The sequence below is a fragment of the Elgaria multicarinata genome, chromosome 10, assembly GCF_023053635.1.
Source record: "Elgaria multicarinata webbii isolate HBS135686 ecotype San Diego chromosome 10, rElgMul1.1.pri, whole genome shotgun sequence".
NCBI classification, from domain to species: domain Eukaryota; kingdom Metazoa; phylum Chordata; class Lepidosauria; order Squamata; family Anguidae; genus Elgaria; species Elgaria multicarinata.
In genome coordinates this window covers 60,918,320-60,934,465 of record NC_086180.1, presented here as the reverse complement: position 1 = coordinate 60,934,465, position 16,146 = coordinate 60,918,320, and the positions used below count along the sequence as shown (strand labels likewise).

Genomic DNA, 16,146 nt, shown 5'->3' with positions numbered 1-16,146 from the left:
TATTCGATCTCTAATAAATTCCAGCTTTTCCCTTCAGTCTGTACACATTTTGATGAATGCTGGTATGTATTAAAGAGTCCTGCAGGTAAAGAAAACACATCGCAATGGGAAGGGCCCACATGATCACAGCAAGGGCTGGGTTCCCTAATTGCCCTCACCAGTGCAGCCTGCTGTGTCACCTGGATCTGATTGCCTAGGCTTTGTTGGGGGTGGGGGTAGGGGCAACCCAACAACTGATAGGTTATTTGAGGGTTACTGACACTTCAACAAGCCATCCCACCCTGGTTTGAACAACATAGCAAACTACACCAGTAAGGGTAATTAGGGAAATCTGGCTGAAATGCACTTGGCATGATGCGCAGCAAGGTTAACAAGCCACCGTACATTATTTATTATGATTGAGCAATGGAAGTACCAGTCTTTGCCATTCTGTCCTTCTGATTTTGTCTGAATAGAAATACAAAGTAATTAGAACACTATGCTATGGAAACTAGGGACTGCAAAATGCCTACATATACTGTGTAAAACCATGTGCTACAGCACATAAAATTCTCAAATATCCCAACTTGTAGGGGTTCTGTTCTGGCACTTTTGGTGATTAAGCCTGCAGAGATTCTTCATATGGATTAAAACATGAGGGGGGAAAGTCCCTTCAAATTCACACTCTTACAACTGCAATGATATCGTCACAGAGACATCATAACCATCTGACTTTAACAGACTCTTCCCACCCAGAAGAATCATTCTGAAATAACCAAAGTCTATTTGCTTGGCTACAGGCAGAGGAAATAATGGTTTTCTGAAACACTTAGTGCTACTGCAGCTGTGAAGTAAGTCATGGAGCCAGATCTATATTGTACTGTGTCTATATAAAAATCTAAACTGACTGCCAAACTGACTTTAGAAGCTGCAATTTCTGATTCTCAGCTATGCCCTTAAGTGAGATGTACAATTTCCTCACTTTAATTTCTTACCTAATAATATAATATTTTATGAATCATTTTGATATTACATATATGACAACCTACATTATGTAAACAGCATAATGTATTTTATGTGATACATTAAACGCATATAACTTTATCTGACATATCGTGCATGCAAAGGCACTGATAAAAGCTTATCTGTCAAACTGCTATTTCCTTGGCATCAGAAACTTCTGATAAAGGTCTTAACCTTTGTTGTTAGACTGATCCTATGAAAACTATCCTGAAAGTCTTGATGACTTAGTTTCATTTAAATTGTCTCTGCAAGGCCTAGTTGGCTTAAGAGAGTGTAGTCAGAATCCTAGTAATTAGTGTGAACATGAGTGCTACATGATAGTACACATTTCCTTGTATGTACATCAGGGTAATGATGAGGAATGCAGCAATTCAAGGATGGTAAATCAAATTGAGAAAAGAGTACTGTAATTAAAACAGAGCCTCTTACAGACGCAAACTTTGTCAAGCATTCTCAAGAAATATTAACATCAAACATTTCTAATAAGGCTGATTAACCAAATGGTAAGCTACCACACACTTACAGTTTCACAAAATGTTGCTCTGAGCATGTTTAACTACATGCTCCTGACTTACACATACGTAAATTAAATGTGGAGTTTTGTTCTGTTTCTCCAATAATAATTAAGAGAAATTATATCCTAGCTACAAGTAGGTGACCTGAAAGGTGTGGCAGGAGTGATTATGTTAGTATCAATGAAGCTTTTTCCCAGCTTATTCATAGTTATTTTATAATTAAAATTGTTTTGCTATCTCATCTGAAGGTAGGAATCAAAATATGTTCCAATCTTTATACCCAATCAACGAGCAAGCCATCTAATCAATTGATCAAATTTGATAGTATATTCCTCTGGATAAATATAGCCTCCAGGTGGAAATTGGAGGCAAGACTTAAAGATTCAAGAATTGCTGCAAGAGCATGTTCAGGTTATATTTGAATAGCTTACATTCAACTGAGCTATCAGTGCCAATGCAAAAACTGCCCTTTTAATCTGAAAAGGACTAAGTTTGTCCTGAATGTCTTGACTTCTTGTTTTCCCAACCTGTAATTTTGAAGACTTCCCCTTTGTATTTTAACAATATTTTGTGTTAACCGGACTATTCTTTATACACATATGAGAAGACAACAGGCGTTGTATTTCAAGCGATGGTAGGGAGACAGCTAAAGTAGATCTTGACATATCTTCTGGGCATATCCACACAGCAGTGGACTGGAACACCTGGTTGATGGATGCTGATGTTGTGGAGGAATCCCTCATCCTCTCATCCACTCACCAACAATTCTGAACTACAACAAAGCATTAAAGCATACCATTTTGAAAAACAAAGACAACGTAGCTCATTTAATTGTTTCATGTCTCCACACCTTAATGACATGCATATCATGACCTATAGAAGGTTACAAAAGAATGGATTCAGAGAGGAGCCAGCAAAGCTGTTTTTTGTTTTAAACTTACTTTGAAGATCCAGGATTTCTCTCTTTTACTTGAATGACAAGGTTTCATTTTCCATAGTAAGTGCAGGATTGCTCAGACCTTTAGGAAACACAATGTTTTTAAACAGTGGTTCTTAACTTCTTCTTTTTTACTAAATAGGCTCATAAACAGAATTCCATATCTCTTCAGTGCACAGCTGTTACCATTACCCTTGATTTTACACAATGGGCTGGTTCAAATGATCACACAGCTTAAACAAGCCATGATGGTGTCTATAAGCCATGGGGCGTGCCAGGCACCATTCACCTCATCACTTGCCCGGGTGTGGCTTGTTGTGTCATCGAAACCCTGGCAAGGAAGCTTGTTGGAGGAGGAAACAATCCTCAAATAACCAATCAATAGCCCATGAGTTATTTGAGGGTTGTTTTCCCCTTCAACAAACAATGTTGCCCAGGTTTGGATGTCATGACAAGCTATGCTCAGGTGGGTGATTATGCAAATTGCACCTGTCATATGCTACAGTCATATGTGTGATGCAAATAGCAATGGATATTGTCTGAAACAGAACAGAGGTTGTGGTAAGGATTTGACATATCTTGTAATATCTTTGGTCAACTGGTTTGTAAATTTCACCCTATATTAACTTAACTGAAAACTAATTATGAAGTTTTGCACATTGGCATTTAATCCCACTGAGGTAAGAATTTATCCCAATGCCACTACAATTTGTTGGTAATGTAATAATGATAAAGCAGATCTGATGCATATATAGCGCCTCAGTCCATTCAGAGCTGCTTCTCACCCAACATTAAATGAACGGTTTAGCGTTATGAGGACAAGCCACAGCAAGCATTGTACTTATATTTAAGGGAATAGTACTGGTGATCATTTTTATTTATTGATCATGTATGCTTCAAAAGCAGTAAACAAGGGTAGATAAACCACTATGCGATAGATACTAGTAGTGCTAGTTTACTGCTATAGTATTGGCCATAATGAATCAAGCACTAACTTGGACTCTTATCTTCTGGCGTTCAACCTGATCAGATATGGATCTACAACTTGCTCATGTCCTTGCTGCAGGTTTTCTACAATCTCCCTTCACTGCCTCCCCCCTGCATTTTGTGCAATTTACCATATATGTGTGTGTGTGTGTGTGTGTGTGTGTGTGTATTGGGGGGGTGGGCCAGGGTGGGGAAAAAGTGCAGAAATTCTACAGCAACAACAGAAGCCCCGGATGCTGGGAACCATGGGATCTATACTTTCACTGCTTCTCATAGTCACTGGGCAGTACACCAAACAAGCATGCATTACAGGATTCAGACGCTCAAACCTTCCACACTGTTTCAAAAAGACTTCCCTTCTGCATTTGTAATGGGGAGATGGTGGGGAGTGCTCAGAGGAAGGCTGTAACAGGGACTGATGCTCCTAGGCCTAGGTACATTGCGGTGACATCATCACTGTGAAACAGGGCCAATTTCCTTTGGTACAACCAAGCCTTTAACTTAATTTTCCTTTCATAGTGTTATATCCTGCTTGGTGTAGATATGTCATGGACCCTAACAGTTGTCAGTGCATTTCAGTACCACTATAAAGCAGTAGTGTGGTTCCTGCCTTTTATATATCGCTTTCATAGTGGAATATCCTGCTTTGTGTAGATGAGCCCCATGTCAAAAGACTTCATTATCCTTTTTGTTATGAGCCTTCCCCTCCTTTTGGTTCACTATTTGTTTCCCCAAAAATCTGCAGTTTTAAAATTTGAGTTCCTTTAGCTGTAAATTATGTGAATGTTCCTCATGTAAGATTCAATCTGACAAGTACAGAAATTTCCTTTTTACACCTGATTGAAATTAGGTTTGATGCCTTAGTCCTACAAGCCATCCTTTAAAAAAATCTCAGCATAGAAAAATCATAATAATCTCTTACCCAGTTTGTTCTTTTCAATACTTGCACTGGTTTCTATCCAAGACTGAGGGTCAGTAAGAAGGTGGCTTTGGGAATCTCGTAATGGCTTAGCAGGAAAATGATGATTATTCTCACTATTAGAAAATAACAAGTGTTGAAAGGAAAGCAAGTATATAAATTGCACTACAGGTTGTTTAGAAGGAATTTCATTACAGATATATCACTCTTTATCCTATAAGTATTCCAGCTCAGTAATACTTTACTTACCATACTTATGTTATACATTTATAGCTTTGTCAATATATACTCATATGTATATTTAACCAGGCTTTTACAGTGTGCTAGTGCATTGCACATAAGGAACAGACTTGTCTTTTTTGTTGTTGAAACAAGAGATAAACTCTCAGCCTTGTATTATTAGTGTTAATCTCTTGCAAACATTTAAGCACCTTGGGAAACTTTTTCTGAGGCCATTTTTCAGTTAATCTAGCATAAACCGCTGAAAAAAAGTTGCCTCACATAACATGAATCAAGCCATAATTATTCGTCCCTACCAACAGAACTCAGAGGCTTCCATGTTCTATATTGTTTGCTGAAGGCCAGTGAATATAATATAATATAATATTGAGGAAAAAATATCTGACTGCAAATAAATGCAAGGTAGAGAATCTTCTTTATGTGGTTTTTGCAAAAGTTAAGTCCTGTGTTACTAACCTTTTGGAATTCTTTGAGAGTGTAAACAAGCATGTGGATGGGGTGATCTAGTAGACATTGTTTACTTGGGCTTTCAACAGGCTGGTGACAAAGTCCCTCACCAAAAATTCCTGCACAAACTCAATAGGCAGGGGAGTCTTGACTTTTCCCAACCATCAACTAGTCTAAATATTGTTGTGTTATTATAATGATGCATTGTTTTATAATTTGCTTAAACTAATTTGGGGTTTTTAAAATGAGAAGTATATAAAGATTCTAAAACAAATAAATAATTAATAAATAAAACGAGAAGTCCTCTTATGGATCAGTAAATGATGCAGGGATGTAAACAGTGGGATCTCCCAAGGATCTTTATTGGGACTGGTGCTTTTTAACTTGTTCACAAATGATCTTGAATTAGGGGTTACCAGTGAGGTGGCTGAAAACACCAAATTATTTGGGGTGTTCAGAACAAAAAGGGACAGGGAAGAGCTCCAAAAGGATCTCCCCAAATGGGAAAATGGGCATTAAAATGGTAAATGTGGTTCAATGCAAGTGTGTGTAAAGTTATGCACATTGGTTATTTGCATTGGTTATTTTGGCTGAACAACCAACCATAGCTGAGGGGACAGGAGCAGGCAGAAGTAACATCGGGGCCTGCTCCTGCTGGACTCTTCCCCCCCCCCCCACAGGGCAAACTGCCATCTTGGCCCTGTGGGGAAGAAGAAGGACCGAGGGGACAGGAGCAGGCAGAAGTAACATCGGGGCCTGCTCCTGCTGGACTCTCTCTCTCTCTCTCTCTCTCTCTTTCTTTCTCTCTCCTCCCTCCCTCCCTCCTTGACTCCTTTTCCTTGTGTGTCATGTCTTTATTAGATTGTAAGCCTGAGGGCAGGGACTGTCTTTTTTGCTAAGTGTAAGCCGCTCTGAGAGCCTTTTTTGGCTGAGGAGCGGGGTATAAGTATGATAAATAAATAAATAAAATAAATAAATAGTGTGAAAAACTCCCAACAGACAACACAATAACTCACCATTGACTATTTAACCCACTGTTGGTTATTGTGTTGTTTGAACCCAGTCTTGGAAAATGGCACAATCATGATGATTGATGAAAAGCGGTGCCTTAAGAGGCTAGTTGAGGCTATTGATGCACATGTAGGACATGAAGCATCAGGGACATGTATGTTGCAGATTTGCAACTACTCATTAAGATAGAAGTGAACAGGGCAGAGTGGAATGAGAGTCAGTTCGTACGGTATGCCATTTTTTGTCATGCTGTAGCATTCTTTATGTGCTGCATGCAGGTAGACATGTGTAATTGCATAACCAACGTTGTTCTCCCTGCAAAAACATGGATTTTGTGTTTTATAAAACTATCATGCTGAAGAATGCACTCTATAGTAATTTCTACATGTATATATGGATTGTAGACATCCATTCTTAACTTGCCCTAAATCCTACTTATGATATTGTTCTATATCAATGGAATTTAAATTGTATACAACTACTACTCAAGCAACATGTAAAATACAATGAACAAGGTAAGCAGCAAATTTAACAATAAATAAATGTAGGTTTACTTTTTGTTTGAAGCACTGTGTCCTGTGGGAGTACAAGCTTGTTCAAGATCTTGGTTAACAAGGCAGGTAGGGAAGGAGCATCCATCTCCTAAACTGAAAATAAAAATAACATTTTATGTAGACAAATTTCAATGTTTTAAACATGATTTGGTTCATACTATTTAGTATTGATAACACTTCTTTTTTCAAATACCTGTTAAAAATTGGCAACAACCAATATTTTTTCTCATCTCCAAAGACTTGTCTGAGATTTTTGCTGAACCCCAAGCTAAACCCATTCTTATCTGTTCCATGACGAAAAATAGGTGATCGAAATGCCTCTGAAAAAGAAAGATGTTTACATTTCTTATCATATTTATTTATTTATTTAGCCAAAGCAGCATCCACACCACGCAGAACAGGCATATTAACAAAATAACATTGTAATTCCTTACCTAATGTTGATTTATTTTTGCTGACTAACCAACAGTGATATCCAAAGAGAGAGGATAAACTGACAGAAAACATGGCTGCAGCAAAGAATAAAAACATAATATGGAACTTGGCTTGGGTATCAGGAAGGCCATTCTATAAAGGAAGGAAGGAAAACAATTGTTGGGATATTTTAGACATATAAATATATTTACTTTTTAATAAAACATTGGGTCGACAATGATGTGATAATATATCAAACTAATAAAACTATCAGACATTTAAAAGAGACAGGAGCATTTTATCTATATTAAGTCCAGTTGCCAAGCAATGATTTGATACCAGCAGAAGATTTGTAAATTTGGAATGTCTGATATTTCCAATGACATATAAAGACCATAGATAGGAGTTACTAAAACTCCTGATATGATTACAACAGCACGGAACCTTGTACCAAATACTAGAAGATAAGATTCCCAAATTAAAATATGGGAAAATAAGGTATGAATATGCCATCCAACCCAATTCATGCATTTTAATTGAATCACTTTTTGGTTTTAATTAAAATTTTGTGGTTTTTTTATCTTTCATTTTACTGGGTTAGCCACTTAGAGTAAATTTTTTCATGAAAAGGTGAGATATGTATTTAATAAATAAATAAATGCATATATAATTTTCTACTGACTATATCAGAAGTAATGAAAATAGACTAATATGTAAACAATTTAACAAAAACTGACAGTTGTCTATCACCTTGTATAGCCTTCCCCAGCCAGGTACCCTCCAGATGTTTAGGACTGGAAGTCCCATCATCCATGACCACAGGCCCCACTGGCTGGAGCTGGTGGGGATTTTGTGCAAAATTTCTAGACGGCACCAGGTTGGAGAATACTGATCTAGTGGAATAAGCAAGCACACTCCACTACAAACACTTAACCAGCTATTCAATTGTACAGCAGCTGATCAATATCTCTGATAAAAATGTGTATTAAAAATTAATCCCATAGAATTTACATATACTCACTCTAGCCCAGCTCTCTGTTTTAGTCATGGTAGTTCTGTTATGTGTGCCTCCACACGGAACCACGTCTCTATTCATTTCAATGAGGGAGGTGACCCTATGTGCATTCCTTTCTGTGCACAACATATACACTCTTTTAATTGAAATGAATAGAGAGTCCCTAGGCCCTAGCAGTCAACACTGGAGTAATTAGCTCAGGTGACTGGGCACTCAGCCATGAAGCTCACTGGGTAATCCTGGGTCACTCACTTTCAGTCTAACCTATTTTAGGGTACAGGATGAGTGTGTGGATAAAATGAGAGAAAAACCACCTGAGTACCTTGAAGGAATGGTGGAATATGCAGTATATATGGTAGATATTCTACTGGCACAGCCTCAAGGAAAAAAAGTTTCATATTATCCACCAACACTGTCTGATTTTTGTATCACAGAATCAGAAAGGTTGCATGATACACTATGCTTCAATAATGATGCATTCTTTACATGGATACTTGTGTAATTTTTGGATTTCAGCCTATTTCAGATATTTCTGAAGTTCTTAATTGGCATCTACATATTTGCCATATCTCCAGTTCAAGTACAGCCTGAATATAAATTGGAGACTATAGATTGAATTCCGACAAAGCCTGTTGCACTTAAGTGCTACTAAAATCAACTGATTTTTCACATTGAAATAAACAAGATGCAAGTGCAGTCGACTTAAGTTTGGATCCAACTCATTTTTTTCTGATGTCCTTACAATACTGAAGGAACACATTTATTTTTAGATGCTTAAATAACATCCACAAAAGGTAAAATAAATGCAGTGTATGCAACAAGGACATACATTCCTCATGCTAGTTTGAAATCTTGTTATTTAGACTGCAAGACAGCCCTACATGCGATATTATTTGAAGAACGCAGAACTACATGGACAGGCTTGAAGAGTGAGTGGCCTGGTTCAGACAACACACTAAACCATGCTGCTTAACCACAAAATGTTAACCATTTTGTGGTTAAGCAGCATGGTTTAGCGTGTTGTCTGAACCAGGCCAATGTAGGTCATATGGTGCACTCCAAACAATTTTAATGATCAGCAAGTGCAACAAAATCCAAAAACCCAGGGGCAATTTCTCAAAATTAATCTTGTTATTCTTCCCATTCCCAAAATCATAACAACACACCAAGACTGTACATAAACACAAGAGGCAAAACCAAACAACTTCATTTGTAGCTTTGTAAATACAGTCTAGAAACAGCTAATTTTATTAAGTAACAGTGCAATCCTATACATGTTTACTAGGAAGTAAGTCCCACTGTGTTCAATAGAGTTTACACCCAGAGAATTTTGTTTAGGATTGCAGCCTAACTCTAGCAGTTAACACATTTATGTTTACATATACACATTTTAAACTAGGGAATTATTTATGACTTACTGTCCAGAATCTAATAAAATACTGTAAATCAGTTGCAACTATGAAAAGGCAGTATAACAGAGAATATGCCAAGAAAAGAAGGAAAAATTTGTAATTGGAGAATCCAACACAGTTGTTCACCCTAGGAGAAAATAAAAAGCATAAATCACTGAAAACACACATATACACACACTTATTGTAATCTTTAATATTCCTTAATCAGCTTCAATCAGTAAACCAAAGACTTTTATCTTCCAACTTTCTCTAAGCTATAATAACTGATGAAATTCTTCTATTTTAAGTATTAGCTACTTGGTGTAAAGGAATATTGGGACCATATTACACCTGTCTGGAAAGACCTGCACTGGTTGCCAATTGTTTTCCAGGTTTAACTCAAGATTTTGTTTTTAACCTTTAAAGCCCTAAACAGTTTAAGACTGGGCTGATTATGGACTTTCTTTAAGATCTGCAGGAGAAGCCCATTTGAGTTCACAATTATCTGCAGAAGCCCATTTGTCAAGCATACATGGAAGGGCTTTCTCTTGTGTTGTTCCCAAACTGTGGAATGTTCTCCCTCAAGAACTACAATTGGTCCCCACTTTCATGATTTATTGAAAGGATGTAAAGGCACTTTTTTTTTAATTTAGCCTTTAAAATGATGTAGTTGCTTTAGGGTTTAATCCTATGGCCTTTAGAGGAGTGCTCCAATGATGGAATGCTACAAATTCTATGCTTTACAGGCAGATGCCAGGCAGAGCAGAAGAAGCAATAGAGATGATTTTCGCCCACCCTCCACCCATCTAGAGAGGCCACCCTGACAAGGGCAGGACAGGAGAGGCTGGACAGGATACTGCAGTTCCCCAAAATATTATCTAGTCCAAACTGATGAAGTAATATATTACTTACCAAGGGCAATGATGATCCATTTTCAAAATACATCTTAAAAAGACAAACAATAATAGTATGATTTATTCTACAGAACTTGCAGTGAAAAGTAAAGCTTTTTAATGTTAAAAAGTATTAATACTAAACATAGGTGTACCAATAAGCTAATAATTGGTTAGATTTAGACCACGTTAATCATACTTAGATCTCACTGAAATCAATGTAGAAGTCAAGTTAAATACAACTTACTTGGTCTAAATTCAGCCCAATGGGCCTGTTTGCATGTCATGACAGCTCATTATGGCTTAATTTTCCCATGGGGCTGTTGCCTCCTGCTGGGCAACTATGGGCACCCGTCTTGCCATGGCTTGTCGTTTTGTGTGACCCAAATGACAGGGGTCCTTTTGAGGGTTAGACAACCTTCAAGTAACCCTAAAACAAACCAAGGATTATTTTAGGGTTGTCTGCTGCTTGGATTCACATGACATGACAAGCCATGGCAAGCTGGGTGCTCTTGGGCACCCGGCACAACACAGCAGCTTCTGTGGCTAAATTAAGCTACAGTGGGCTGCCATGTCGTCTGGACCAGGTCATTGTATTGGGAGCAGCATGTTTAAGCTGGCAACTTAATTCTTGTTTGGGCTGACTTAGATGTTACCCATATTACAGTTTCTTTACTTCAAAGTGGGATTTCTACTTCTCCCCTTGCAGTGAGAACTTTGCATTCATGAGATCATCTGAATCTTGCTACAGGTGAGATCTGTAAGCCCCCACTTCAAAAACTACCGCCATGGTAGGGAACCAAATGTATGATCCACTAAAGCTTCTGAAATCTTGTAAGTAACCAATGTCTGTATCAATCTTTAGAATAATACCATTTGTGGTAAAAATGGGATAAAAATTCCTTTAATTTTGAAAGTTGCAACTCTGAATAATTGGGGGAATAGAATTACATGAATGCTAGTAGTTAGGTTTCAGTTTCTTCCTTCATGTTAAATGAATCATGTGATATAACACTGAAATTCCATATAGTTGTTCTTTCTTGTCAAGAAAAACCTTTATAAGGCATAGGTAAGTGCACACATTCTTTAAGATGTGTGAAAATGTGAAGAATACATGGCTGCGTTTAGACAACATGATAGTCAATAGTAATTGATAGTTGATAGTAATCAACTTGACAGTTGTTTATCTATCGGGTACTCACACAAAATGATAATAATCAACTGTGGCGTGAATCAGGATCAGGGCTGATTATTTGTCCACGCTGAGTTGACTCACTCATCCCCGCCCTCTCAGTCCTCCTGCTAGCATCCTATCAGCCATTGCTGCTGAAAATGTATCCTGCCAGCTGGATTATAGCGGCAGCAACCGTTTTGAACGCTCTTGCTTTGTGACTCTGTGGCTGACAAAATAACCAACGGTGCCCTCCACACATCACAATAACCAAGGTGGTTATTTGTGTTGGTTATTTTGGCTGAACAACCAACTGTTGGTTAAAAACCTCCCTCCATACAACATGATAACTCATGGTGGGTTAAATAACCACCATCAACTATTTAAACCACCATTGGTTATCATGTTGTCTGAACCAAGCCCATGTGTCTGTTTCAAAGAGAAAATCTGATTAGAACTAAGAACTGGGTACAAACATTGTATGCATTCACTCCAGGACAGAAGAATTGTCCTTCCCTCAATATAGTTATAGGACAAGTGTGTATATCAGTCTCCTCTAAAAATATAGTGTATAAGTTGATTATGAATAGCCTATGCCAAATGCAATATTCCAAAATATTGAGGATATTTCTAAAGAGTGTAAGTCCTGATGAGCTCAGTGGGTCATTCACACATGTAAATAATAGCAGGATTGCATCCTGAGAGAATAAATCACTGTTTTAGACTGAAACTATAATTATTAATAAAATAAACACGATATATATTGTGTATATAGTGTATTCAGTATTCCATGCAGGTACTTTCATTACTTAATTTCTTTAGCAAAAACAGAATGAATGAATGAATTCTACTGAGCCTTGCAATATTTGCTCCTTACTTATCACAGACAGAGCAGTGATGGCAACGGTCTGGTTTTACAAGTTGGCATCTATCACAGTATCTGATTGCTGTAAAGACAGAAAAAGACTTCTGTTTAACATTAGTGCTGACTTGTACACACTTTAAATATTACTGCTCTGCTGGCCCAAGAAACTGAAGCAAAAATTAGGTAGCAACACTATCCCCTTCACCCACCACACCAATTGTTCAGACAAGATGCTCACGTTTCCTTTTCAGGCAGGGTGGGGTGGGGGGGTATCTTATAGTGCAATCCTGTAAATGTTACTCAAAAGTAAGGCCCACAATTCAATGGGACTTACTGCCAGGTAACTGGGTCTAGTATTGCTGTTTTAACTTGCTGAGAATGTAGTATTTTTAACCATATCTTGACAGATACAAAATATATTCTGATTCTAGTCACTAACCAGAAGATCACTATGTATTCATGCAGCTTTGACAGGTAGTTGGCAACTGTGTCTATCAACTCTTTGACAAAAAAACAGCTGGTCAGAGCTTCTGTCAATTATCTGATGGAACTGTGCTCAGACAGCCCCAGTTCCTTCATCAGACTACACGCAGCACCAATTTGTGGCCCTGATTCCCACCTAGCTAGGGATATATACATGAAAGCTTTCTTCGGTGTGTATATGACCCCTAGTTAGCGTGAAGTGAGTAAGACTTGCCTCGACTGAGTTTCAATTTATGCACCCTCAAACAGCCCATTACCAGCCTCAAAAACAGAGTTGCCACACTTGGTTCAGATGGCAAAGAGAAACAGAGCTGGATGTTAACATACTGTTGACAACCTATCTCAAAACTCTGGACAGCCTAGTGATTTTACAGATGATGCGAAGTATGGGATTTAGAATGAATCCTCACAGAACTCTAAGAGCTCCCATGGGGAGAACAATTTCCCAGCAAGGTAAAAGTGAAACCACCACAGAACTGTGCCCTCTGTTAAAAAAAAACCTGCATAGTCGATTCAGAAGGCTACCATGATCAATGGTACTTAAAACCTGCTGATAGGTCCAGAAAAATCAATAGGGTCATACTTTACCATCTTTCTTGATGAAGGTTTTTACACAAAACAATCAAGTCCAAAGCCCCATTTTGAACCTGGATTGAACTTGGTCTAGATAATTTGTATCCTTCCAGAAGTTATGATTTTAATGAAACAGAAATGTTTTCTAACCGACACCAATATTTTCAGCAGAGAAGCATGTAAAATAACTTACAAAAGTGTACTATTCTTTGGTTAGTAAGTATAGAAAACCGGGGAATTCAATCATTTTAATAAATTCTCTATTAACATTGATTTGATTTTAATAATTTTTTAAAGGCCCACTCCAGTATAAACTTGTTTGTATAGAATATTGTGCCCCGTGCTGACCAAATAATTTGGTCAGCACGGAGCAATCACAATTGTGCACTGGAATTGTGCACACAATTCCAGTGCAACCTGTGGCACTGTGACATCATTGGAAACTGGTTTAAGGTGTTGTTACTGTGCAATGGGATGAATGGTGCTCATCTTCTAGTGGCAGTAACCACCAAATTACATCTTTATCCATGCCCAACTCCACATGCCTTATACAGGATCGCAAAGATGGACTTGCCCAAGGTTCCCTATGCAGAATGATACCACTCTGTGTACTAACGCAGCCATACGTGTTTTTAGAATGCTAAATATAAAATAAATATAAAAGGTCACCAATTTTAAAAGTGGTCTCAGAAGGTGTTAATTGACTTAGATATTAGATAACTGTAACGTAAGTAGGGTTGCATTCCAATATACACTGACTTCCCAGACTAATGTGCAGATCAAAATTTAGTAATCCACTGGCTTTTATTCTTCCCAATTGTTCTGATGCTCAAAAATGTACCAACACACTTTAAAATGAACATTTCAATCCGTAAAAATATTTTATACATTTATATTTTGAGAAAAAGGACACTAAAAATATGTGTTTAAATGCAATTTTTGAGTGAATTAATACAGAAATGGGATGCAACTGACTTAAGAGTGAACCCATGCAGGTTATTCGCAATGTATTAATTTAATTTATTTATTTATTACATTTATATACCGCCCCACAGTCGAAGTCTCTGGGCGGTATACAAGTATAGTATACAAGTATTTATTGAGTCTTCTGACAAATGGTAAGACAAGGTAGAATGTCACTCTTGACAAATGTTTACCTCCAGACATTGTTCTTGTATAGATCGGGAGGTCCCTGGCTACTCTCTTCAGCACTTCTTGATGGGTTTCATTTCTTGGTTCTCTCTCCATCAATTCCTTATCTGCATAGGACAGGTGGAACTGGGAAATAAATTAGCAGTATAACAGGTTACTTTTCTGACTCACCCTAAAAATCATTGTTATGATGTGCCCAATATTCATGCATGTGAAAGAATGTGTATAATCTGTAAAAGATCACAAATGATTCATGCATTTTTCTAGTTTGGTGTTATAGTATTCATTTTTTAAATTCATTTATGAAAGGCATGAAAGAAGAATTATACATTTTGCAAAAGCAAATAGAAAATCAATTGGAATGCAGTCCATAGTTCAGGAAATGTTTGATAGTAGAATGGAATGGTGAAAGAATTGTTACCTAACAATGAGCTTGTGGATACAACATGAAATCAAAGAAAATACAAACTGTGAGTCCATAAGCAAGATTATTACCTCTACAATTCGATGCCCATTTAAAAAGCAGAGTGCATCATAAAGAACAGCTTTATTTTTGAAGCTTCGTAAAGCAAGCGTTGGTCCATTTAGCCTCTTCACACCAGCACCAATGGTTACAGAAATGTGCATGGCTGGTGTGGAGAAGCTGCATGCATTACGCTGTCCACATAGAGCAAATCCACGGAGAACTGCTTTTCAGAGGCCTTCCACAAAATGCTAACATTTTGATATACCCCTAACAAAGATACACATTTATGTTATGAAATTACATTGCAGTCTCAGCCTTCCCCAAGTTAGGGATGAGGAACATTTTCTGGACAGAGAGGCCAAATGATTGCCCACGTGGCCTTCCAGGGGAAGGATGGTATCAGGGGCCTGAGCTATGTCCCTGATGTCAACCAGTCCCCAGTCAAAGCTCCAGTTGGAGCTCTTTAGCCAGGGACATCATGGTTTCGCTGCACATAGGCTTTCCCAGCCACTTCAGCCAGGGCTGTTTCACTCACCCCACGTCCTCCCCAACGGGGGAAGGCACAGGGCAAACAAAGGGGCTTGGACCTGGTTAGTACATGCAGGCTTTCCCTAGCTAGGGGCAAACTGTGTGCCCGAAGTCACCCCAAATAAGCCACAGGGTGAAGTTGTGATACTTCACCGTCTGCATTAGTTCGAGCAGCTTGGCCAGTCCCGCTCGTTCACCCATTAGGGAAGATGCAGGGAAGGTGAAACACTTAGCATATCACTTTCACTCCCAATTGGGAGGGCAAACAGTGTGCTAAGTAAGGGTAATCCCCCACTGATCAGAGATAACAAGGGAATTCCCCTCCCCATGCCCATTGTATCCTCCAGGGAACAGGGCACACAGGGGAATTCAATAGGCCAGATATGCCCTAAGTATTGATTGACCTGCTTTACATAACATGGGGCGTTGCTAGACCTACCGGGTGTTCCGTCGTTGAGGAGCGGTGAAAGCGGCTTTTCCCGTTCAGCCGTGACGCCTCATGATCCACACCTGCCTTCGATTTATGGCGGAAGTTTGCGCCGGTTGTGCTGCTGCCGCCGCGAGCACGGTTGCGCAGCCACAC

The 16,146-nt window shown here is 38.4% G+C and overlaps 1 protein-coding gene across 3 annotated transcripts in view; it reads right to left on the bottom strand.

Annotated features, from left to right (window-relative positions):
- ZDHHC2 (zinc finger DHHC-type palmitoyltransferase 2) overlaps nucleotides 1–16,146 on the bottom strand; it is a 42,629-nt gene that overhangs the window by 8,090 nt on the left and 18,393 nt on the right. Inside the window, exons 4-13 of one of the 3 annotated variants that reach the window (XM_063135998.1) lie at nucleotides 14,575–14,695; nucleotides 12,374–12,443; nucleotides 10,345–10,377; nucleotides 9,460–9,580; nucleotides 7,047–7,179; nucleotides 6,806–6,932; nucleotides 6,613–6,705; nucleotides 4,364–4,476; nucleotides 2,459–2,536; nucleotides 1,920–2,289 (exon numbers count right to left, since the gene is read on the bottom strand). In XM_063135998.1, the coding sequence (XP_062992068.1) occupies nucleotides 2,484–2,536; nucleotides 4,364–4,476; nucleotides 6,613–6,705; nucleotides 6,806–6,932; nucleotides 7,047–7,179; nucleotides 9,460–9,580; nucleotides 10,345–10,377; nucleotides 12,374–12,443; nucleotides 14,575–14,695 (864 nt within the window). In that variant the 3' untranslated portion in view covers nucleotides 1,920–2,289; nucleotides 2,459–2,483. Of the gene's footprint in view, nucleotides 1–1,919; nucleotides 2,290–2,329; nucleotides 2,537–4,363; nucleotides 4,477–6,612; nucleotides 6,706–6,805; nucleotides 6,933–7,046; nucleotides 7,180–9,459; nucleotides 9,581–10,344; nucleotides 10,378–12,373; nucleotides 12,444–14,574; nucleotides 14,696–16,146 lie in introns of those variants that run through there. The other 2 variants (XM_063135999.1, XM_063135997.1) reach the window with 2 other exon arrangements.